The sequence below is a fragment of the Sinohyriopsis cumingii genome, chromosome 17, assembly GCF_028554795.1.
Source record: "Sinohyriopsis cumingii isolate HCF-2022 chromosome 17, ASM2855479v2, whole genome shotgun sequence".
Lineage (NCBI taxonomy): Eukaryota > Metazoa > Mollusca > Bivalvia > Unionida > Unionidae > Sinohyriopsis > Sinohyriopsis cumingii.
This window is the reverse complement of record NC_142977.1, coordinates 117426246-117452871: the sequence shown is the minus strand read 5'-3', so window position 1 is coordinate 117452871 and position 26626 is coordinate 117426246. Positions and strand designations below refer to the sequence as shown.

General features: G+C 37.5%; 1 protein-coding gene across 1 annotated transcript in view; it reads right to left on the bottom strand.

Annotated features, from left to right (window-relative positions):
- Window positions 1–24604, bottom strand: part of LOC149779730 (uncharacterized) — a 38900-nt gene extending 14296 nt beyond the window's left edge. The window contains exons 1-5 of the mRNA XM_089938461.1: window positions 24406–24604; window positions 13943–14116; window positions 6458–6580; window positions 5765–5953; window positions 3241–3483 (exon numbers count right to left, since the gene is read on the bottom strand). Coding sequence (XP_089794587.1) covers window positions 3241–3483; window positions 5765–5953; window positions 6458–6580; window positions 13943–14116; window positions 24406–24604 — 928 coding nt within the window. The remainder of the gene's footprint in view (window positions 1–3240; window positions 3484–5764; window positions 5954–6457; window positions 6581–13942; window positions 14117–24405) is intronic.
- Window positions 24605–26626: the final 2022 nt, after the last annotated feature.

Here is a 26626-nt window from a genome sequence, read left to right as displayed (position 1 = left end):
CATTTTTTCTGTCTATACCGCCCTCCTCCTAGTAGAAAAAACAAGCTGGCTGACTCTCTCTCTTTTTGGAGCAGTTTCCGAATCTCCTGGACTATGGAAATTCGATAGGTGGAACCTGATTATTCTTGGAGATTTAAACTTTCACTTTGACTGTCCCGGAAACTCAAATACATAAAAACTCATAGATTCCATTAATGTTTTAAACCTCAAACAGTCAGTTAACCAACCCACCCATAAACATGGTCACATTTTAGACTGGATTCTTCATAGAACTGATGATAACATTCTACGGTCCTCTCTGGTATCCCATGACCTTGCATCAGAACACCTCTGCATTATATGCCATCTTGACGTATCAGTCCCTAACCCTCCACCTTTATCTGCTACTAAGAGAAATCTCTGTATGATAAATAGAACCAAACTAATGCACGACATCCAAGCTAACCTCACAACTTGCTTACCTCCTACCGCAGAACAACTCGATAACTGTCTGCTTTCATTGCTTGACAAACATGCCCCAGCTACCAAGTGCAGAGTATCAATTCAGAAGTGTTCTCCATGGTATAGCAGTGTTAGGGACCAGCTTCGCACTGCTAAAAGAGACCGCCGTAAAGCTGAGAGGCTCTGGCTTTCCACCAGACTCACTATTCATAGGCAAATCTATGAAGTCGCTAAGAAAAATGTCACAAATATAGTCCATGCAGCGAAATCAGCCCACTATACTATTAAGATCATGGAAAGTTCCAGCTGCAAAGAGCTCTTCGAGATTACTAACAAGCTAATGTCAAGGAACAAATCAACACTACTTACAACTACCTTCTTTCCAGTCGACCTTCCGGACATGTTTGCAAATTTCTTCCGTGACAAAGTACAAACCATTAGAGATAAGCTTGACACCACAATTTCAATTGACTCGTCGTCACCATACAGTTGGGATACAGAATTTGAACGGCAACCATTAGCAGCATTTGAACCTGTCTCTATGGATTTCGTACATACAATCCTGATGAAGGGTGCACCAAAGTCATGTGAACTTGATCCAATTCCAACATCACTGCTGCTTGAGTGCTTAGATCCAGTTTTGCCTTCACTAACTGATGTTATAAATACCTCTCTCTCATCTGGGGAATTCCCATCAGTTTTCAAAACTGCCATTATAAAGGCTCTACTGAAGAAACCAACACTAGACCATAACGATTTAAAGAACTACCGCCCAGTTTCTAATCTCCCATTCATTTCAAAAATCTTAGAAAAGGTTGTTCTATCCCAGCTTGTATCTCATTTAAATTCAAACAGTCTTTTTAGCAATGTACAATCTGCATATCGCCCTTGCCACAGAGCTGAAACTACTCTTCAAAAAGTAGTTAATGACATTCTCTCTGCGTTGGACAGCGGAAAGATTACAGTCCTCACCCTCCTTGATTTGTCTGCAGCATTTGACACAATAGACCATGACATATTACTTCACCGTCTCCAGCATGTATTTGGCATTCATGATACAGCCTTACTGTGATTCAAGTCCTACTTGGTCAACAGGACACAAAAATTGTATCTGCAAATGGAATACACTCCAGCCCAGTTGATCTATGTTGTGGTGTTCCACAGGGGTCTGTTCTTGGACCTGTTCTCTTCATTTTGTACACTCAGTCGCTCTCAAATGTTGATAGATCATCATCCAGTGTTTCACCAATTGTACGCTGATGACACCCAAATATACAAATCTAGCCATCCAACTGAAGTTGATGCTACCATTCAAGGTGTAGACAGGTGGATTTTTGATGTGAAATCATGGACGACATGTAACAAGCTGCAGATGAATGATGATAAAACTGAGGCCATTCTGATCAAAACACAAAGACTTTCTCATTCACATCCTTTACCGCAAACAACAAATATCAGCAACACCAACATTAATTGATACACAATCAGTACGAAACCTAGGTGTTACTCTGGACAGTACTCTCACATTGCACCAACATGTCATGAACATATGCAAGGCTGCATATCTTGAGCTGAGACGCATCAGCTCAGTTAGCAAATATCTTTCAGTTGATGCCACTAAAACACTTGTGTGTTCATTAGTACTTTCAAGACTGGACTATTGTAACTCAATTCTGTCTGGTTCATCTCAATATCTGCTCCAGAAACTTCAAAAAGTTCAAAACACAGCTGCTCGGATCAAACTTAGAGTACCACGACCAGAGCACACCTCCCCGCTGCTCTGTACCCTACAGTGGCTATCCATTCGATCCAGAATCAAGCACAAAATGTGTTCTCTGTGCTATGTTTCACTGTCGGACTCTAGTCCAACATACCTATCCGACCTCACCCATGTGTACACACCAGCAAGATACTTACGCTCCTCTTCTGACAATCGTATACTCATTATTCCTACTATGAAAACAAAGTGATATGGACAGCGTACTTTTGCATACCAGGGCCCAGCAACGTAAAATGAATTGCCCACTGAACTTAGACACAAAGAGACAGTGATCACATTCAAGAGGGCTCTCAAAACTCACTTATTTCGACTGCAAGAACAAACTTAAAGACCTAAAAATATTCTCAGCATGTCTTTTTTTTTAGTTTTTAATGATTTTCTAATTTCATGGTGTTAGTGTTTGTAATGATATTATTATATGCTTTTTTATATTATAGGTGTTGTCTAATGTTGTAAAGCGCTTACAGCTTCTAAAGATTAGGCGCTATGCAAAGTCCTCATTATTATTATTATATACTTACATGCCTTCATGACGTCACGCGTTCTTTTAGGTTGCTTGTTGTACGTTAAAGGTTTTCACGCAGCTTTCTCTCTATATATAGATTTCCAAGTATTTTGTTATTTTAAAACGAGAGAGAGAGAGAGAGAGAGAGAGAGAGAGAGAGAGAGAGAGAGAGGATGGGGGGGGGGGGATTTTGTTAAAATGGTGTACAATTAATTCGTTCAGAAAATGGAGATTGTTACTAATCTTCTCGTAAGTTTCTTATGTTGATAATGATTAATAACTGCAAGTTCATCACAGATCTAGAGAGTAAATAAGCAACTCTACGCAGAGAGTGGACTGGATTGACATAGAGCGACTCACCGAGAAAGACAGAAAATCGAGATGAATGGAGGAAGCTGGTTGTTCGGTCTTGTGCGGTGCCCCAACGGTATACCAGACTACGGGACTGATGATGATGATGATGATGATGATGATGATGATAAAGCAGAAAGCAAATATAATATTAATAACGTACTTATCTTGATTGACAAGGACGTTGTTCCAGTCAACCCTCCTGTGTCCGTAACGGTTACAATGCATACAATGGATGTTGGTAATAACCCAGAGTCAACGTCATAATCAAGCGAAAAGTTCATACGGCCAGTAGCTGACGCCATTCTGAAATAACCAGTTGCATTGCCGCAGTTTTGGCTGTATTGGCGCGTATCCCCAGAGTCTGGATCAGATGACACAAATCCTGGATCCGGTAATGATGTACCTGCCTAAATAAATACATGAATGAATATAATACATTACTCAATGAATTATAGAGGCAAATAAATCAGCCAATTAATTGTTAATAATATTCATCAACAAGCAGTTGTCGTCTTCCTTTGGTATGTCAGTGTAACCAACTATAAATGCGCAGAGTATTTAATGAAGACGAAACGTAATATGCATAAAACCAATGCCTATAAAGTCAGGAACATCTTCTTTTGGATTAAGTCTGTCATTTCATGCAAAGCACTTTTTATGTTTCTCTACTTGTCTATCTAACAAATGTAAATAAGTAATAAAATAGGTACAAACACAGATAAATGTGTGTGTGTGTATGTTCTACCGTCGCCTCAGAGGCGCTAATGCTGTACAAGGTCTGGACGAATGACGGGGCCTCATTCACGTTGGATAGATCAATTTGTAACGTCTTTATATCCGAGTCTGTTCCGTCGCTCACTGTCACGGTGAAATTAAAGGATTTGGAGGGCACAGTCTCATAATCGATAATGTTACTAGCCGTCGATACCACACCAGCTAGAAAAAGAAAACAAGAAAGGTCAAGGCTCTTTGTAAAGAGTGTTCACAAGCCACGCTTATTTTATGACCAGTGAATGAATTTTACAAGCTACTCATGCTGCCCAGGTGCAACTGTATATCAATGCCAAATACTACGTCAAACTTGCACATACTGTAGCCCTAATGCGTTGTAACTAAATAACCTTTTCTGTGCGTTTTCTTCCAATTGTCTCCTGCGTCCTGTTTGCTTTCTGTTGGAAGATTATTACTCTTCTACCGATCAATACAGATTCAGTTTCTGTATAACAAAATCACAGCGAAATTCTCAAAATATATGAATTAAAAACCTTGTAAATAAACACAAAATAAAACGAATGTCGTGTATCATGATCATTAGCGACGTTAATACAATGGCCTTCCAGTCTATGAGTTCGACTTTTAATGGATCTACATTCTCAATGCTAGCGGTGGTAAGATTAACGATAGTTTGGATTGTCTTTCTCACATGCTTTGGGCCTGGGTATCAGAAAGTTTTCAAACAAAAAAGATTTTAACTGAAGTGGAATTCGAATTTGGAATGCAGAGAGTTGAAGCAGGCGGGGGCATGAAAAATATTACGCAGCTTTGTTATGGTACTGTTTATAAACATCTACGTCACGTGGTCTAGACATGAAATATAAGCATCATGTACACGTATACATGTACATGCACTTACTCTTGAAAAGGGAATCGATGTTGCCGAAATGCAGTGGTTCGTAATACGTACTATAAATAAATAATTAAATGAATACAAATTCAGTACTTCCAAGATTGATATAATTGCATTTAACTGTTGTGAAATTATTTGTGGAGAGTCAAAGCTCTTGCAAAAAGTACCGGAAATGAGTGAAGAAAACAAGCTTTGCAAAATTTAACAAATAGTTTATTTCCCTGGAATATCATGTGCAAAATAAAAAAAAAAAGAACTTACGGTTTTACGAATCAAGTAAAAAAAGTAACCAAAGAATTTAAATATAAAAGTCCTAGTATTAAATTGTCCTGAATGAAACTGAGTTCGAATCCTGATGAAATCTGAAATGGAAGACGATGACGTCTATTGTATTGCGAAGAGATGTTGTGTCAACAGTTCCTTGTTTAATTACAGAAAATATTATTCCAGTTTTGAATTCAGTGTAACTTTCTCAATAAATGTTTTTATCCCAGAATTTTGTAGGAGCAGTTATATATTTCCATGGAAATGAATCTTTTGAAATTTAATAAAATAAAAATCCAACTCATACTGGTTACAATATATGTTTGGAGACCGACTGAGTTATAACACTAACTACAACGCAAAACGGATTCCCGAATTGGGGTCAAGAGTTCATCTTTCCAGAAGGAATGGAAGTTTATTACATGATAATTATCACGCCATACAGGCCTTGATTTAAAAATTCTTACTCTGAGAAAGAATAATTTAAAAAAAAGTTGTTTACAAAAAGCAATCACTGGTTTGAAATCAAAGTCAGAAACTAGATACAGTGTTTATATCATTAGGTCTTTATCAATAACAGATAAATATATATAATTGAATAAGTTGTAGTTATGCATAAATCGTGTTTAGGAGACTAGAATAATTTAAATGCATATAACGGTTCGCTTATAATCAGCTTTCCAAAAGGATCCAAGCTGTCAATTGATTGATTCATTGATTGATTTCTTGATGACTTGATTAATTTGTGCTGTAACTTCCTTTCTTAGCAGGTTTCATGATTTCATTCACGTACTGCTTGTGTTAATGGAAAAATAGTTCATTCCTGTGCCTGGTGATGATGTCATTGTAAACGTGTGGGTATCTCCAGCGTCAGCATCGCTAACGCTGACTTTGAACACCGACGTTCCTAAAGCGGTGCTCTCAGGAACGGACAATGCAGATGACAGTGGTAGGTTACTTATAGTAGGTTTAGAATTAATTCCTGAAATACAAAAATAAACTTCAGTTTACTCATTAATGTAATGAGGAAAGGAAATATATATTGGTTTAGATTTAAACAATATAGGTTCTTATGGCTCATCTTCAAAGTTAATTTCAACACATAATACCATGAAATATTTATTTAAAAAAGACCAGAAATTAAACCTTTAAAAAAAGGTTTTGCTTTCAGAATAAATAAAAATCAGCTTTGAGCACAAAATAATATTTTTAATATACGATGTGATATCACATAACACTTATACAAATACTCATTTGCGTATCTTCGTGTCTGTAGAAACAAAATCGTAATTACTAAAGTGCTTTAAAAAGTTACCAGATGTACATCCGTAAGACTTATCAACCATCTGTCTTTTACATGTTCATGCAATAAATAGTCCATGACTTCATTAGTTATATTCTCAAATCAACTATTTAGGGGCCGATCATAAATTACGAACAGTGGGGAGGGGATGGAGGCTAAATGAGTATCTTGTTCATTACTTACCTGAAATAGTGACAGTAAGAACTCTTGGGCCAACCAGTGTGGTCCCATCATACACGTATACGCTGAGATCGTACCCAGGTGTAGTAGTGCCCTTCAGGTTTGCCGTCAGTTGAATTATCCCCGCTTGAAAATACAATAAAAAATGAAACAAACTAAACCTATAATTCTTGATGTCTATCTCTCTTTCTTTGTATGACTATGTATGTATGTATGTATGTATGTATGGTTGTATGTATGCATGTATGTATGTACGTATATGTATGTATGTATGATTATATGATTGTATGAGTATGCCTACTATACTCTAATTATATCAGTGTTTTTTACAATTGATTTATAGAAGAATGTAATTAAACAGTCTGTTGGAATGTTATACTCTAACCTACGTGATAAAGCATTCAAATAAATATAATATTTTCTAATCGAATTTTACAATAAGTAAGGGAAACGTTTAGCAAAATATCGAATAATAGGTTGTTTACTTCATTTATACATTTGACTGGCTTAGTATGAAGACTCTGAATCTACATGTAATTAAACTGTATTTTGTTAGTCATCAGTAATATACAAACTGTACTTTCCCGAGTTACACAAATGTACTAAACAGTTAACATCCAAACTCGTTCAAGCTTCATTTCTATTTTATACAATATGTAGAGATCTGCATCTGGAAGTGGGTGGAAAAAATCGTCGAGATGTAACAGCATTGGCATTATTCGATATAATTTTGTTTACGTGGTAATATTTGAATAACAAGGAAGACATGCCTAAATTAGATAAGTTTCTATCTGCAAAATAACAACTTGCTAATTCTTGATTGTCTCTGCGACGTTCATCGCTGCCATTGTAAACCTTGGGTAGACAACATTACTCTGCTAAGTTACATTAAAATAAGACAAAAAATATACGCAAACTATAACTTTGAGAATAGATGTGGTAACCTAATAATCTGAAATAATAGGTAACCTAATAATCTGAAATAATAGGTAACCTAATAATCTGAAATAATAGGTAAACTAATAATCTGAAATAATAGGTAAACTAATAATCTGAAATAATAGGTAACCTAATAATCTGAAATAATAGGTAAACTAATAATCTGAAATAATAGGTAACCTAATAATCTGAAATAATAGGTAAACTAATAATCTGAAATAATAGGTAACCTAATAATCTGAAATAATAGGTAAACTAATAATCTGAAACATGATTTCTATTTCACTCATATAAAGATGGAAACAAAACCATGTAAGAAAAACGTCTATATTGATTCATCTCTTGAGTGTTATAATTGGATTTTATCAGTAATACGCTTGATTACAATCTAGGATCTGAAACGGGCAAACGGCTTTGTTGCATGTCATATTGAAAAATAGTTGGTCATTCTCTGCATCCGTCGCTGTCACAGTGAACACAGTATAACCGGAGGTTGCGGTTGTAGCCACAGACACCGAATCTGTAAAGAACAACAAAGGGAAAGTTTGAAACGGTTAAGTTTGTTTGTTTCAGGGATAAAATACCTAAATCCCTTAATACCAAATTTGATAAATATATTACAATTACTATTTTAAGGGTATTAAATTTCAATTTTTTTTTCTTTATTGTTTGTACAGACTTTTGACAAAGGCAAACTGATAGTTTGAAAATAGTTCAATGTTTATAAACTCTCTATTATAAATCAAATAACAAGGTATGTAGAAAGCTGTTAGATATGCTTATCAAACAAGACCAGTCTAATTAACATGAGTAAAGAAAATGCGATAAATAAGTAGAGAAAATGCGATAAATGTCAGGAATACAACAACATTTGTAATATGAAAAGAAGGCAACAATAAAAAAGTAGAAATACTGCAAATTATCCACAGGTTCATGAAAATTGATATGTTGGTTTAAGGTGTATAGACATAACGCATGCTTGCACTTATCGGACAGGATAACACCTTTTATACGATAGTTTTCTGACAAATATTTAGATATGATTTAAATGGTATCCATGACATCACTGAGCGCTATAATAAAAACTAAATAAGCATTAAAAAGAGAATAAATACTTACATGCTAAGTTGGTGATCACAGGCGCAGAGTTTCTTAAAAGATATACTGTAAAAGTACCGGTCACTGTGTCTCTTCCATCAGAACACGATATAGACAAGGAATATTGGTTCTTTATGTCGTAATTAAAGTTGGGATTACTTTGGACATAGATACCCCAGTCTGAAAAGGTAGAGCTAATGAAACTTTATTAGGCGTAATTGTTATCATCAATGTTGTAAACCACAAATCTTAATTTCTTTATATTATTTGAAATCAAGCGGTCTGCATCTCTGCATTTGCTCCATACTTTCATATATTACTACCACGTTTATATATTACTATCACGTTCTTGTAGGAAACATAATTGCATCTAAAGATATTTGTAAATATTCACGACCATATATATATATATATATATATATATATATATATATATATATATATATATATATATATATATATATTGCTCCAAACTGAAGAACCTTTTCATAATGCATTGCCTTCGGGAATATCAATTCCATTTAAATGACATGTTTTCCCATTTAATTAGATTAATACAGATGAAAAATAGAAGTATTTAAAATTGTCCACATATTTTTGTTAGTTCTGAAAGCATATTGGACATGTTTCACAAAAGATTGCATTATATCTGTTAATTAAATTTAAATTAAACATACAAACAAAACAGAAAAACGGAAAATGTTACATGTAGTTTAAAAATACTCAGGGATAACAACAGTTGTAGAAATATGTATTTTCATTATGTACCATTATTATAAATACATGTTAAATGCGATATTTCCTGAATATATCTACCAACGATTGCGTAACCATTAACTCTATTTAGACACAAGGAAAAGTCTTAATATATACAAAAAAAATCATTTAACATACAAAACAGTGTGTTTCTTTAATTTTGAGACAGATTTTACGTAGATAAATAAACACATTATCATTACAGCATCTTGATTTTGGTGCTTGCACCATGTCTCGTTTGATAGCGGTAAGGCAACGTATCCAACGTATCCCGTGAAATCCGATGTCCATCGGATAGCAAACTCGACGCATTGCAAACACTCAGAACAAGTTACTTAGCTCAACAGCTTGACAGATTGTATGTATCATTAAAATGGTCGACAATGTATAACCTGAAGTTCCGTTTTTCTGTCGTACCAAGAAAGGTACACTTGTTGTAGCCAAGGAGCACGTGACTGTCTCGGTAGGGTCAGTAACGTTAATACTATAAAGGAGCGATTCCGAGATAACGTCTTCAGAAAGGTCTCTTGTGGCGGGTAGATTGTGAATTGTTGGCGGCTGAAACAAAAGCATGCTAACCTTTGTGATAACTCCACTAATACAACTAAACTAAAACAAAGCATTAATTAAGGCATATATTAAAATAAACATGAAATAGGAAAAGGTTATGTAATTTTATGGTTGTGCAAGCATACTGATGCTTTACGAAAATGAATAGATTCTTGTTAGATTTGCAAAAGTTTTAACCTAAGTACTAAAGTGCTATAAAACCGTGTGCTATGTATAGGTGGCAGCAGGTGGCTTATTATCATTTACCCCGGAGTATATGCGCAATGTTAGTTGTCATCTTCGAAACAACTTGGGGAAATTAACTGCTGGTTGATGAGGGTTTAATATCCTAGCCTCAGATATGCAATACAGACCAAGTTTGCTCTGCTTTGTTGCATGAGACACTTATCTAAACTAAATTGAAACAAACAGAAAAAAACAGCATCGTTAAAATGATTTGGACTTGGTCTAATTGTTCTAGACACGGATCAGCAAGACATGTTTTACTCGTTTCTTGTGTCATTTAGAACCAGGAAATGTTTATTGTACACGCCCTGATCGTTCCGGTTTATTCTGTGCAGCTTTCAATGGTAAACGTTCACCATCGCGTTGAAACGAATTTAGCAGCTGTTGCCTTTTCCAACATCAACCTGATAGATCTATAAAATAATCGCCTCACGTTTCAGACTGAGAGCAATTTTCACAACCTAATCTTGATCACAACGAGTGACATATAATTAGGTTTAATACCAATGAAGAATCTAATCGCGCGTGTATTGTTCTAGCATTGATTTCTCCCGAGGAAAGTGTTCTACTATAGTGCTGTGTGGTTTGGTCGAGTGCTTGAGCCTAAGACGGGGTCATTATATTCAACAAGACATTACTATTGAAGGACAGTATTCACGTGAGAAGGTGGTAATAGATTTAATACATCATATGCAGTAATTTCATTCGGTGAGAAGCAATAGTGCCTGCTCGAACAGGTATAATACTTTTAGTCAAGTATCACATATCGTTGTTAAAGGGATATGTGAGTTGTTATAAGGTAAGTACTTGTAAATCACTCAATCGGAACAATATAATTTATCATTTGATGTACTTAATGTTTTTATGGTGAACAACCACTACATGGGAAGAAACTCTCTCAAATTAAGCATGATTTTTGACAGAAATCATCAGGAACATACACGAGAAATTCCGGCTATTTATTCATCACATCATTACCCTTAGCGAGAGAAACTGCGATGCTAATCCATGCTGGGACTACTCAAACAAAATATATTCTGCTCCGTATGCTTAAATTGTGATGCATGCGTTTTTTACTTTGGCCTTTGCACGAAGTTTGCTGACGCGCTTTGATGTATAGGACACACGGTACTAATTATACGGAAGAACTGTGAACCAGTCTAGAGATGGGTGAGGAAATAATAGAGTATTTACGGGTTTGGTGGTCCATAATTGCTTAATAATGAAAATGAAAATTTTAGTAAAATTATCTTTTGACAGCTTATCCTATATGTAAGTTAAAACAAATATAGACACATTTCTACTGTTGCAATTATAGCATTCTTACAGGCTTGACTCAAGAGTACTCATTAATGAAAGTAGCACCTGATTCATTTGGTGCAGAATCAATAACATGTGTTTCATGCACATGTATGTAAACCAAATGCCGCGGGTCATATGGTGTTTTCCACACATAAGCTTGCATCAAGGTTAGATGTGCATGGAGAATTATAGGTTTTATCATCAGCACCCAGAAATTTTAAGTTATTGAATGTTGAATATGATGGTGTTTCCATATGTTTACTATTGGAGCTGAATTAGTACCTTGTGTCCTAAAGCCGGATTAATTGCAACACCGCGCTCCAACCCCAATGGCGCCACTGTCATTTGATGGCCGCCATGTTAGTGCCGTAATGCAATAGTCCAGACTACTGCAATATGACTTACAATATTATCACTTACTTATTTACTCTCTTTATGGATGATTGAACCCTTCTAAGATAAATACAAACTCTCTTCGGAAAATAAACTTTGCAAACTTTTTGACAAAATATGTTGCTTTTCTCTACTTAGAATTGCCTTCTTTCTAGAATGACCTAATACTCTTCTGAAATAAGGGAATAATCCATATGACATGTATCGTGGTACTTTGTTATTCATCATAATGCATAATAATGAAAGTAGGTCCGTCCATATGTCTTCCTGTTTGGACATATGTTCGCCATATTCAAATCGTATTAACCAGTTTAATTTGCTGTTATTCGAGTCTATTCATCATGCCTTCTCATATTTCATCTGGTGGAATTACATAAAACCTAGTAATTTACTTTCCTATCTTTTATATACAATAGGACGTAACATATTTCTGACTATGCAACTTTGTGCTCGAAAGGAAGGCTCAACAGTTCACATCTCCCAAATCATTGATGGAATGGAGGAGTGGCTGTTGGCTAGTTGTTTCTCCCATCCCTCACATTTTGTTTCCCAAACGGAACGATGTTGTCAACGAAGTTGACAAACGTTTCACCATCGTCCTAAATATTCGTTGAAAGAAATGACACGCCATCAAAATAGTTCTACATTTTGCAAAGTAGACAAAGATATTTTTGGTTATGTTGTCCACTCTGGGGACTAGCCAGACACTAAAGCTATCAGATTAAAAATGTACATGGAATAGGTTGTATTAGTAGCACGCAGACAGACGTGCCAAGATACAGACAGTCGGACGGATATCATTCATGGCTTTTCTCTCATCAAGAGAGCGATGGACTAAAGAGTAAAATGCGATTGCAACAATGCTCGTATTATCATTGGATATCTGGGGTTAGACAAAATGTGTTAGTCACAAGCATGACCCCATGGTCTGCAAAGGCATCGATTCAGTTACATATATATAAACAATTGATTATCCAGTTGGATTGTACAAGGAGAACATTATTATGCAGTATTTTCATTCGTTTTCTTTCCACTTTGCGTTAAGAACATGTGGTGTCTTTAAATACACGGAAATGTTATAGTTATAGCACTACCATGTGGTTCACCAATAATTGCGTAAGATTAAATTAGATCGCTCAATTTGCTTCAGTAATTATCCAAGACGATGACTGTTGACTCTCTCTCTCTCTCTCTCTCTCTCTCTCTCTCTTCATGTCAAAAGCTTTTGACATACGTCCTCTTTAATCATAGCTGATGAGCACTTTGATTCTGTGACGGGTGAATCCAAGGCACCACAACCCGGACACGGTACCGTGAATAGGGAATGGAACCTAAGATATTGACGAGTGACACGTATAGCACAAAAGAAGAATAAACTATTTTAGGAATAAATTTGAATATTATTATATTATTTGCAAAAGTCTTGAGGTTACACATTAATACATAAGCATAAGAACGTGCCACCATTGTCATAGCAACAGTTGAAGGCTATATGGATATATAAGAGTATAATAAAAGGTTTAAATACCACGTTGGTGACAACAATAGTCAAGGTCCCGGTGCCTGTTTGGGGACAGATATCCACCACATAGAAGACTAAAGAATGTGTACCAACTGCACCACCCAGTGACGAGGCCACAGTTACTTGGTCTGCCAAAAAAGAACAAAATCATTCAGAATAAATGGAAACAAACATACATGGGTACTGGGCACAAAATCTGAATCGTCCGAGCAGCAGGGACCACAACACTGACAAAATATGATTAGCAGAACAGAGTGCTTATTTGAAATTCATTTTGTGAGTTAAAAGCTGTACAGCTGTATTTAGTTGATATCAAGTCATAATAATTCAATTTAATGATATCCAGTCATACTAATCCGGTTTGGTTGATATCCAGTCATAAGAATGTGATTAATTGTGCGGAGATAATAGTAAATAAGTTAGTAGTATACACATAAAGTACGACCAATTCATTATATCCTTGTTCTCTGGAATTTTCAGAAGAAAATATTAACATAAACACAGTAACCACGTCGAAAAATGCATATATTTCACCATAGAAAATCTACTACTTCTCGAATGAGTTAAGCTCGTCAATATCTTGTAATGAAATGGTACGCAAATACGCAGTTCTAGTTTTGTTTCGCCTTTTTTTATTTTCTCATGGTTAAGGTCCATTAAGTATGCTGACAATAATCACTCACACGACGCAGCATCAAAACTGAAGTAAGTGTTTGTCGTTTGCCTCGTAACAACAAGACCAGATACGTCATATGGATTGGTGTCTGTGAAGGAAAGAGTGTGCAGCCAATATCCAGCTGTCTGGGCGTTTGTTATTGACACTGTCGCCGGTAGATTTGTGAAAGTGGGAGCACTATCTGCATCAAAAATAAAAAATAATTTAAAAACTACATCAAGGTTACACACACACACACACACACACACACACACACACACACATATATATATATATGTAGGTCAACGATTTCTATACGAAAACCTTGATCATCCAAGTCAGATTAAATGTCTGCGCATATCATAACTTTGTTTACTTATTCATATAAGCCATTACATTTTATCTCTCAGTCAGAGGAGTAAATTTGTGGTCTATAAAAGTGACATATATATTGTTCCAAATTAAAATAGTTCACATTAATATACCAAACAAATATATGTTCTGTAAAGGAAAGACACCTGATTTATGGTAATAGTTTTCTCTCGTTTCTAATATAACTGATACTTGGTTTGCCAATCATATAACATTTTGGCTGTTTTTTCTTTCTTTAGAATTTTTGAACAGCAAGAAAAAAAAAAATAGAACAATATCGTGATCCCAAATATTGACTTGAACTGTAAAGTTTAGTCAGCATCCCCTCATTAGCATCGATCTTCCAGTCGTCACTGAATGTTTGAAACCATTAGAGCAATTGAATCTCTCCCAGTCTCTTTCATATTTTTAAGAACACTGGACTGCAAAGGGCAACACGAATTAGAGTAGTATTATTTATACCACCACCAAAACAGACATCATTTAAAGTTATATTAAAAAATTAGTAATAATGATAACTTTGATTATGACAGCGTTGATGTAAATAATAATAATAATAATAAGAATAGTAATAATAATAATAATAATGAAAATAAGAAATACGTACCAGAAGATGATCAGAGAGATTACCCTGTTAAGCACACGTTCAAATCTAATACATATAAAATGTATTTGGGGTTTGCTAACGTATTCTGAAGGATAGATTAAAGCTTAAAGAAAGATGATCAATTAACACGAATTTATTTAGAAATGGGTGTATATTTTGGGAGAAAGTATAAACGATGCTCTTTGTATTAGCGGAGTAAAGTCGAAGCTTTTGCTAAAAAAGTGACTAGTGACTTGCATTAACAAAAATTACCAACATGTAGAGACAGGACTACTGCGGAAATGAAATGCGTCAGAAAAAATTTAAACCCAAGAACTTACGCTGATAGCTACCCTGTAATTATAGGTGAATACACTTGGCGAGGCACGTGCAATCTATGTATATTTTTCGGACGATCCATAACGACGTTTTAACAACCACTGTGACTAGCTTTAACATAAACTAATAGGAAAAGTAGTACTTAAAATGCAAACATTTATAGACTATAAATAAAGAAATTACCGTACGAACAAGTCTACCATGTTACCATCATCACTCCCTTTTCCCGACAAATGTTTAAGTTTGGTCACCAAAAATAATAATAAAAAGTATTTATTTCTGAGCGGGTAAACAGATCGCGTCACTAATAAAAAAGGCATTTAAAGGTCATTGGTGCAAGACTGATTAATAATGTTGGTTTTTCTAATCTGATTGTCAGGGCTTTTTCTCAATTCTTGCATCCACATACAAATTTAAGTATGCTTCCTCTAATAGTGATCCCTGTTCCATCCTCCTACGTCCAACACTGGCCTTTATTGAGAGTCTCTTCCTAAGGACGAAAGGAACATTTTATGTGTGACCACATTCGTCTGCCCAATCTTCCATCTGCACCGACAAAGATGCTGAAACGTTGCATAATGTCAAGCTTTTTCGGCTCATCAAGATGAGACTGGAAATGTTAAGGTGAGTCAGATTTGGTAGATCGCGGCTGGCTAATAAGGGAATGCATTTATCAACAGGCTTAACACTAACTGTGATTATATTCTGTGGCAGGTTTTTTTTTTGTTCATTGGTTAAGTTTAATACAGAAAATAAATCTTAAGAACAACTGATCAGAACTAGTGCTTCCGCCACCAACAAGCTTTATTAATTCAGAGATTACACTGGATCAATCGGTCATTTTTTTCGCTGACAATTTCCACACTGACTCAATGTTATAGTCTTTGACTGGTTCGACACTGTGTTAAAAAGCTTACTTCGGGTACACATTGCACTATTTTTCAGTGACGTGAGGGGCCTGTTTGTACAGGTTTAGGGTCCTACTGCATAGATTTAACACACATTTAATGACATTCAATATCAGGATTCCCATAGACTCATTCAGGTTTGCCATCATAGCCTCTTGTTCATATTCACGTTCACAGATAGCAAAGTTGTACAATTTCCTTCTTGAACACCAAGTTTGCTTCCGTCAGTATACAATAATCATTCACCAGTTGGAATGCCTCTAGTAAAGTGATCAAGGTTTTCTCAATAACACTTGTTGCAGAGATGATAGAGAAAATACAACAGCCTAAAATGTCTCCGTTGACAGAGACCTGATAGTACACTGTGCCTGATTTATCAAGTTATTCAATATAATCACGGACCCGTCTACAAATACATGTTTCTCCCTATTCTCACTGATTGTTTCAGTCAGAAAATTCTGTCCTGAGTTTTGGCTCTTTAAATTTTTGTGTTCTTCGTGCGAAGTGTTGGGCTTATAGTTTGACTTGAGCGCACAATTAGACGGTTAGTGTCATCTTTGTTTATACAACTGTGCTGTGTGATGTGATGTGTTTTTGATTTTTAACGTAGCTTTAACAATTTTTCAGTCATATCGCTACGATGACTGCAATGTGGAAGTTTATAGCGATGTCTATCACTGGAGCATAAAGACATTAAATTCGTGATTTCGGCAATAGTTTGATTTATTTTGTCAGTTTATTCTGTATTACATTTAAAAGAATTGTGAAGTCGTCTGCTATTAGTTTTGTCAAATTCAGATCAAAATCATCTTTTCATTCTCTCTTTTTATAAAATAATTTTAGGGTAGTTTCATTGTTATCTTGTGGATTTCTGATTTAAGTTTGAGGCACAGCAAAAGACTTTAAGTGATACGGCTTCATCTAATGCTGGCAGTGTTGTCTAATGTGGCAATATGTTTAGACTGTCCATGCGTTTTCTTTTATCCAAATCAACTAATAATTGATAAACCAAACTATATCGTTTGCTGAAAGCATTTCCAAACCTAGAGGCCTATTCTACTGTGTTGCTTTTGGTTGAGGAATTCATAAATATAAGCATTTTCCCTTTAGGCTGAGTTGACTGTAACTTCAAATGTATTTCAAATTTCAGTAAAATCGTCCAAATTGTGGTTTTGATATCTAAGGCAAACAATCAGTTTCTTACCGTTTTCTTTTTAATCCATTTTAAAGTGAACTTGCTCAAAATGTATCATAAAGCCGATGAAATTTGATCTGCCATGATAAACATGGGAAGCTTTGCATTTCCTATTACAGCGGTTTCCTTTAGAGTCATAAACGGAGTTCCAGTTTACAGGCTTGCTTGGATTCAACATTGAAAAAGTTTCTAGACTGAAAAAGTTTGAATACAGGTTTGCCTGGATTCAAAATTGAATAAGTTTATAGACTGCAACAGTTTGACAAAAGGCTTGCAAATATTCAAAATTGAATAAGTTTATAGACTGCAACAGTTTGACAAAAGGCTTGCAAATATTCAAAATTGAATAAGTTTATAGACTGCAACAGTTTGACAAAAGGCTTGCAAATATTCAAAATTGAATAAGTTGTACTATCTTGAGTCAAATCATCATGCTGTGGTGAATCCTGTGCATGAGGAGGTCGAAATAATGAAGCAGAGAATGAAGGAAGTAGACACCAGTATGCAATTTCATTAAAACAAGTTTGAGGAGTTTGAGACGGAACAACTAATAAGAATGGTGGTGCACAGGAAATGAATAAAATCAACAGTGTCAGCTAATCAAACCAAGTAGATAAAGATATGAATTAAATGGCACAAAGGTTTCTTAGGCTTGAAATATATATGGCATCCGTCCGTCTACGGGACACGATGGCGTAGCTCCAAAGTAAGCTTTTGTTTATCCTTCTTTCTAGCTCTCTTTTCAGCTTGTTTAATTCTTCTCTCTTCCTCTGCGTTTTGAGCTCCCTGCCTGACAGCTAGACGCCAGCTGGAACGGTTGTTTGCACAGCTCTCCCAGTCGTTGAGATTGATGTTTGCCGCCTTCATATCCTTCCTGCAAACATCTTTGTAGCGTAGATGTGGCCGTCCAGTTGGTCGTGCACCTTCTGCTAACTCCCCATATAACAGGTCCTTGGGAATGCGGCCTGGGTCCATTCTCTTGACATGGCCAAGCCAGCGAAGGCGCCTCTCGCTGAGAATGGAGAACATGCTGTTCATGTTGGCGCGTTATATAACCTCTGTGTTGGGTACTTTGTCCTGCCACTGGATGTGCAGAATGCACCGCAGACATCTCAGGTGGAAGCTGTTGAGTTTCCTCTCGTGTCTTGCATAGGTGGTCCATGTTTCGCTGCTGTAGAGAAGTGAGCTGAGCACGCAGGCTTGGTAGACACGCAGTTTGGTCTTCTCTGTGAGGTTGGGGTTGTTCCAGACTCTCTGGTTAAATCTGGCCATCACTGCTGCTGCCTTGGCAATCCTGCCATTCACCTCAGAATCAATGGAGAGTGAGCTGGAGATGTTAGACCCGAGGTATGTGAAGTTCTCGACAACTTCCAAGTTGTACCCATCGATGGTGACAGAGGGAGGGGAGTCTGCGTCCTGCGCCATGACGTTCGTTTCCTTCAAACTGATTGTCAGTCCAAATTCCTTACAAGCATGGGAGAGGCGGCATACCAGCTGCTGCAGTCCATCTTCCGTGTGTGATGTCAAGGCTGCATCATCAGCGAAGAGCAATTCACGGATGAGTACCTCTGTGATTTTAGTCTTAGCACGGAGACGGGCGATGTTGAACAGCTTGTCGTCAGCCCTGGTATGGATGTACACTCCCTCGCTGCAGTCCTTGAATGCGTACTGGAGAAGCATGGAGAAGAAGATGGTAAAGAGCGTCGGCGCAAGGACACAGCCTTGTTTGACTCCGCTGATGACTGGGAATGCTTCAGATGTTGCGCCATTGAAGCACACTGTGCTGTGCATGTTCTCGTGGAACGACATGATGACATGAAGCAGACGTGGGGGGCAACCGATCTTCTGCAGGAGTCTAAAGAGTCCACTCCGACTAACCAGGTCAAAAGCCTTCGTCAGATCTATGAAAGCAATGTAGTGGGGCATCTGCTGCTCGCGACACTTCTCCTGCAGCTGACGTAGTGAGAAGATCATGTCTACAGTTGACCTGCAGGCTCGAAATCCATACTGGGACTCTGGGTAGACGCGGGAGGCTAGGATCTGCAAGCGTGCCAAGGCAACACGGGCGAAAGCCTTTCCGACGATGCTGAGGAGGGAGATGCCCCTATGGTTGTTGCAGTCGCTACGGTCTCCTTTGTTTTTGTACAAAGTGACGATGTTGGCGTTAGGCATGTCCTGTGGGATGTATCCCAGTTCCCAGCAAAGGCAGAGGAGTGTGTGTAGGGGCTGGAGCAGTGCTGGTTTTCCGCTCATAAGGACTTCAGGCGGAATGCCGTCGCTTCCAGGAACCTTCCCACAGGCAAGGCAATCGATGGCTTTTCCGACCTCTTCCAGGGTGGGCTGTGTGTCTAGCTCCTCCATGACAGGGATGTCTGAAATGGCGTCCAGGGCAGTTTCAGCGACATTGTTTTGGGTTGCATATAGCTCGAGATAATGCTCAACCCATCGCTGCAGTTGTTTCCCCTGGTCTGTGATGTTTTCGCCTGTCTTGGACTTGAGGAGGGCGGTCTTGAAGCTGGGGGGGGGGGGCCAGTCGCCTTTTTAATACCCTCATACATTCCTCTTGTATCCCCGGTGTCAGCAGCTGTCTGTATACTGTTGCAAAGGTTCAGCCAGTAGGTGTTGGCACCGCGGCGGGTGGTTTTCTGGGCATTGTTCCTTGCAATCCTGAGGGCTTGCAGTGTTCTGTGGCTAGGTGCAGCCTTGTATGCCAGGAGGGCTTTCCTCTTTGCCTCAGTCACGGGCTCCATCTCCTCCCAGTTTTCCTCATACCAGTCGACATTCTTTCGCTCTCTCTTCCCGTAAGCTGTGATGGCTGAATTGTACACAGAGTCACTGATATGGGACCACTCGGAGTCAATGGTGTCATCCGGTGTCACTTTGGTGAAGGCTTTCTTCAGTTTGCTGATGAACTGCTGTGTTTTCTCTGGGTTGCTTGCACAGCAAGTGCTGATGCGTGGGTGACCCTTCTTCTTGGCGTGGTGCAGCTTCTTGGGTAATATTCGCACCTTGCTGGCCACGATGGAATGGTCCGTGTCACAATCGGCACTGTGGTAGCTGCGGGTGAGGAGGACACTGGCCAGTTCTGCACGCCTGGTGATGTCGAGGTCTAGTTGGTGCCAGTGGCGTGAACGTGGGTGTCTCCACGACACCTGGTGGATCTTCTTGCATTTGAAGAAAGTATTGGTCACACATAAGCTGTGGGAGCAGCACATCTCCAGCAGTCGCTGACCATTCTCGTTGATTTTGCCCCTTCCGTAAAAGCCGAGACAGGTGGACCAGGCCTCATGGTCAGCTCCCACTCTAGCATTGAAGTTTCCTAGTAAGTAAAGGCTTTCATTGTTGGGGATACTGGATATTGCCTGATCCAGAGCCTCATAAAACTTGTCTTTCTCCTCGTAGGTGGAGCAGAGGATTGGGGCGTACACGCTGAAGATGTTGACCGGGCCTAAGGATGTTGACAGCCGGAGGGCAAGGATTCTCTCAGTACCTGATGATGGAGGTTCAGTGAAGGCGATTAGCGTGTTCTTGACGGCAAAGCCTACACCATACTGCCTAGGTTCATCCAAGGGCTTCCCCTGCCAAAAGAATGTGTAATTGGCTTCCCTAATGGTGCCGCTGTCAGCCAGTCGGGTCTCCTGGAGGCAGGCAATGTCGATGTTCAGTCGGGAGAGTTGTCTGTCAATGACGGCAGTCTTCCGTGCATCGTCGATCTGCTGTAGGTCAGCGGTCAATCCAGGACACATGGTCCTGATGTTCCAGGTTGCAAAACGAAGAGTTGGAGTCTTCTTATTTCTTTTAGTCTTTCCTGGTGCTGAGTTTTGTGGCCCACTTGTCGAGATGGTTCTCTAAGCTCCACGCACCCAGTGAGGCAGGCAGGCCATGGCGGGCAGCACCTTACTGACTAGGGGTTGCCCAGCTTGAGGCGGGCGGTAGCTGTCCAGTGAGACCTGGTGATCTCTCCCACCGTCAGAAGTAACCCCTGGCGCCAAACTCTACGCCAGTCGAGCTTTGACTTAGAACCGATAAACTGCTACTTCTCGTGTTGTGCCGCGCTGTACGACGACGCTGGAGTGTCCTCTCCAGTGGAGCTATGAAGCCTGGGCAGAGTGGTATGGACAATCAGCTGTTGTCGATTCAGCAGATACCCCATCTCCACGTAGCTGGTGTGCCCAAGGGAACGACGAATGCCGATACAGCTTGGCACCAACCGCGTCGCAGGAGTTGCCGGAATGACGTTGAAGTCAATGTCAGACCGCCTTAGGGACTCCAACTCCGGATTTTCTGTCGGGGTTTACTCCCTTAGCCTTTCCCATGAGTGGGTATAGCCACAAGGCAGCAGAGGTATGGAATCGGAGTTTTCCTTCTCCTAGATGAGCTACCATCCAAGGTTTACGAGTCCCATCTACCCGAAGCAACTGGTTTTAAGGCGCCAGTGGGTCGCCTTGACCCCTTCTCCTGTTAGTGGAAAACATGGTCTGCCGGGCTTCAAATCTAAGCCACTCGCGAAGGACAGGAGCTGAAATTTAGTTGACAGAGGCAGTTAGAGACGCAAGCCGTATGGGTCATTTTTGGAGGATTGGGGCGCTTGTCTCCCACTCCCACCCCGGGCAATGTCAACCTTAGACCTTAGGCTTGAAAAGAACTCAAGAAAGATCAATCGACGTTTCTACTGTGTGCCTCATCAAGGAAGTTCTGAAAATATCAACCAGTTCGTTAAAACCTTCTTTAGAGAGACAGTCGGACTGGGTCAAAAACGTGTTGAAAACATGTGGTTGGCTAATGAACTCATGATTACCAGTATCCGATCTGGATATACTTCCATCATCTTACGATTTATGCTTTTTGAGAATAGAGTGGCAGTGCTGAGAATAGGGGAATCAGCTACCCAGAGGTCTAAGGATTGCATCAGACAACCCAAAAGCCAAATGATATATTTAGCACAATAATCGGATACTCTCAGATGTCACTTGTACTGGAGGCTTTGGAAAATGCCACTGGGCGCTGGCAGCAGATACTATTTGCAAGGTTTGACTAGAACTGCATTTGCCCTGAACTAATTAGTGCGTTAACTCTGGCAAAAAACGGTTATTGTCTAATTCCGGCTGATTCTAGATAACAATAAAGTAAAAAAAAATTGACAAAGGGAATGCAAGAGAAAGAATTTTTGTTTAAAATAATTGAGATTTCTATGTAGTAATAATAATATACTAAATCATACGATGATTGAGGATACATATAGGCTTTTGCATGTAAATATGTTTTTCTTACATAACACTTATTATTGTTTATTAATATAAGCAAAAAGAAATAGAGACTTAAATTTCATTTATATATATATATATATATATATATATATATATATATATATATATATATATATATATATATATATATATATATATATATATATCACATTACATCGGCCTAAATTTAGGAAATAGAAATAAATGCTGTTTGTATTTCGCCGTCTTCCCACCATCACACCTGTTTGGATCAGCATTGCTTCTTGACCCTTTTCCTCCCCAATACACCCCATTCTGTTTTGTCCTCTGCTTGGCATTACATTGAACCATATTGTATGTATTAGACTGTCGTCGTTTTTTATAAATATTATTGTTTAGTTCTTCTTAGCTATATTTATTATTTGCCATAAGCAGATAGCTCAGTTTTAGCTATATACCTGTAACGTAATGCATCATGAGAATACATGACAGTCGATATGTAAGATTAACACGCTCTTTACATACATGTTCTTTTTCAACAGTAGGCAACGGAGATCTTGAGCTGGAATGTTTAATAGTAGTTTAATATTTCTATTCTTATTTTGACTGTATTCCACGCGTCGGTATAAAAAGTTATTAAGTAAGCAAGTGTGTATTTTTTTTAAATGTTATTTTTTGCTCATTTTCTTCATAGACTACGCTGTCTTTTATTTTGCTGTTTCTTTCATAGATGACGCTCTCGTTATTCTTTGCTCTTATTTTATTGACTACGCTGTCTGTTTGCTTTGTTCCTTTTGTTTCCTAGACGACGCTGCATGTTTGCTTTGCTCTTTTCCTTACATAGACTACGATGTATTTTGCTTCGCTCTTTTTCTTCGGAGACTACGCTGTTTGCTTTGCTCTTTTTTCTTTCATAGACTACGCTGTCTTCTTGCATTGCTAGTTTTCTTTCAAAGACTCTACTTTCATTTTCCTTTGCTGTTTTTCTTCCATACACTACAATGCCATTTGATGCTTTGTTTTATTTCTTTCACATACTACTCTGTCTGTTTGCTTTGCGCCTTCCAGAGACTACGGTGCCATTTTGCTTTCCTCTTTTCCTTTCATAGACTACGTTGTCATTTCGCTTTGCTCCTTTCCTTTCATAGACTGCGCAACGTTTCTCTCGTAGAGTACGCTGTCTGTTTGTTTTTCTCATTTTCTTTCCTAAATATACGGTCTTCTTGCTTTGCTCTTTTGCTTTTAATGACTACGCTGTCCTTTTAGCATTTCTTTCATAGACGAAGCTGTCGTTTCGCTTTGCTATAGAAAACTATATTTATATGAATACTATCAAATCTAGAGAAATAGTGGGCGATATGACACATTAATTATAATTATTTGATATCTTCAGATATAGTTAAATACGGAAAAGAACAGATTTACTTGGAAACACAAATATCAGCTTAAGAACGATCGATTCGATTTCTTCTTGATTGCTAATAAACTGATTTCTTATATACCTGTACATTTTCACCACAATGAGGCATAATTATATGGCAAAATCGTCAAAGTAGGTTTTGACCCCGTAATACCATATTCTCAAAAGAGGTTGAAACTACGGTTTCCTCGAGGTTACCTGGTTACCAACGAACACATTTTAATAACCAAGTCATATAACCGATTAGGGATGGCGGCGTGGGGTGAGAACTGGGTCACTAAAGATGGAAGACCCTTATAGATCTACAAATACACTCTGAAAGCACTCCTTAAACTGTTCTTCATATGTGTACAGCTATTATAGATATATTAGATTATGTATTAGAAGGTTTATAGCTATATATGTATATGATATATTTAAATACACGTAATTTTACCCAAAGCTACCAGAGGGGCCGTAATGACTTGTGGGACCTAGGGCACGTGCCCACTGTTCCCACCCCATTTCCAATCCAAATTTGTCGTAGCCTAACTTGGCATACAAATGGAAAAGATTAGCAATCTCTTTGAAAAAAGTATCATCTATTTCCGACAGTTTGTCAAATCCAGCTGTAAATATCTGTCGAAATAATGCTATCATTCCCATTCTAAGCCCCCATCCGAGTCTCTCGCAATGTCTCACTTTGACATAAACTTTTCCGAATTATTGATCTGTTGAAATAGTCTGTAAGGCATTGTGATAAATGCACAAAAGCCATACATTATATATATATATATATATATATATATATATATATATATATATATATATATATATATATATATATATATATATATATATATATATATATATATATATATGTGTGTGTAAAAGGTCGCTATTGAAGCTTGATTCAGATATGGTCGCTCTTCAGTACGACTTGATTTAAGCAAAGGATGTGGGAAGAATTAGAATTATAAAATTTCTTCCTAAGAAAATCTTCTCAATATTCCAGGATAAAATAATACAGTTTTTTCTTTCGATTACCAACTTTATTTTGAAGTTTTATTGATGGAAATTGACTACAGATTTTCAGAGGACAATGAGACCAATATAAATATGGACTTAGAGGAATTTGGAAATGAAACGCTAGAGGGATTATAGTTAGACCGAAAGCAATTTGTGTAAAAGAAAGGGAAACGTAGCTCAGTACGTCTATAATCTGGCAAATAGCAATCTTTTTCATGGCTCACTTGAAGAAAAAAAACGATGGTTCGATAATAAACAATTGTCATGAAATATTAGTAACTAGGTCTAATTAGAATCTTTTAAAATGTAAGGAGGCAGATGAGGTAACTTTAAAAAAATCGTTTGATACCTGAATTTTAATTAAACAATTTTAACCTTAATGACAAAGATCAAATGAAGGATAAATTAAATACAATGCAAATTGTCCATTCTTAAAAAAGGAAAAGTATTAAACTCCAGACTCAGATAGCTTTACCAAACAATTTTAAAACTTCGTTCGTAAATATTTAGGCACAGGTAAAATATTACTAATGAATTCGAAATGTATATGTTTGTTAAATACTACCTATAAAACTTGCCTCCGCATATTGTACGAAAAGAATTCAGAGATGTTTGCGAAAACTGAAACACCCAGATTAAATGAGTTCATTTCCTGGTGGATGATACAATGCGATGTGCACAAGAGTATAATATACCTGGTCTTCTTCATTTTGTCGACTTTTAAAAAAACTTTCTATTCGATTTCATGAAAATTTACTGATACACTTCTTTATCCCAATATCATAGGAATAAAAATGTACTACAGACTATGTTTTATCCCAGTATGAAGTTGATACCTCTAGTATATTAGATGCTATTAAAATGTCATTGAGTGCTAACCTTAATACAGTACAGTTCCATGCAATGACTTTGGGTCTTATAATTAATTTTGAAACGTTAATAGCCATTTGGTTTGGAAAAATCAACATTAAAATAGAAATAATATTTGTCAGGAAAATTCATTAAATTGGGAAACATGTTTTACACTGCTTGACAGCAAATGGTTTAAATTAATTATTTCTAAAAAACGCTACATCCAATATTTGTTTACAGAAAATGAGAATTCTACAAGACAAGTTACGATATTTCTGCAGAGAAAGGACTCATTTTCATATATTCTATGACTGCTCTATTGTCATATAGTTTTGGTTTCCGTTAGGTGGCTTAAAGATTAACTCGTATATCAGAAGATGCAACAAAGGAAGAAAAAAAAAGTAAAAAGTATGACGAAGTGTAAATTTGATTTTACTTTAAGGAAAAAAATCATATTTAAATAAAATATTCAAAAAAAAATCAAACTTTGAAACGTAGGATTGGTTTGGTTTTGTGGAATTTTATACACCATTTTCGGCAAGTGATAGATCATATATGGCTGAAAGTATATGTGATGGAGGAAAAGAAAAATACACACGGGAAAACCCAGGGTAGAACCATAAACCCACGGTAGGCTACTGGCAAGCTTTAGCACATACCCACATGGGCGGTACCATAGACTCGATTCGAACCCATTAGTACATAGGTGAGATAACAAAGATCGGTACAAGTGCCTTAGATATATATACAGATTGGGTATTACTATACATGTTCAGCTCTTGTTCACAAATTCATTTGTTTCCCTCT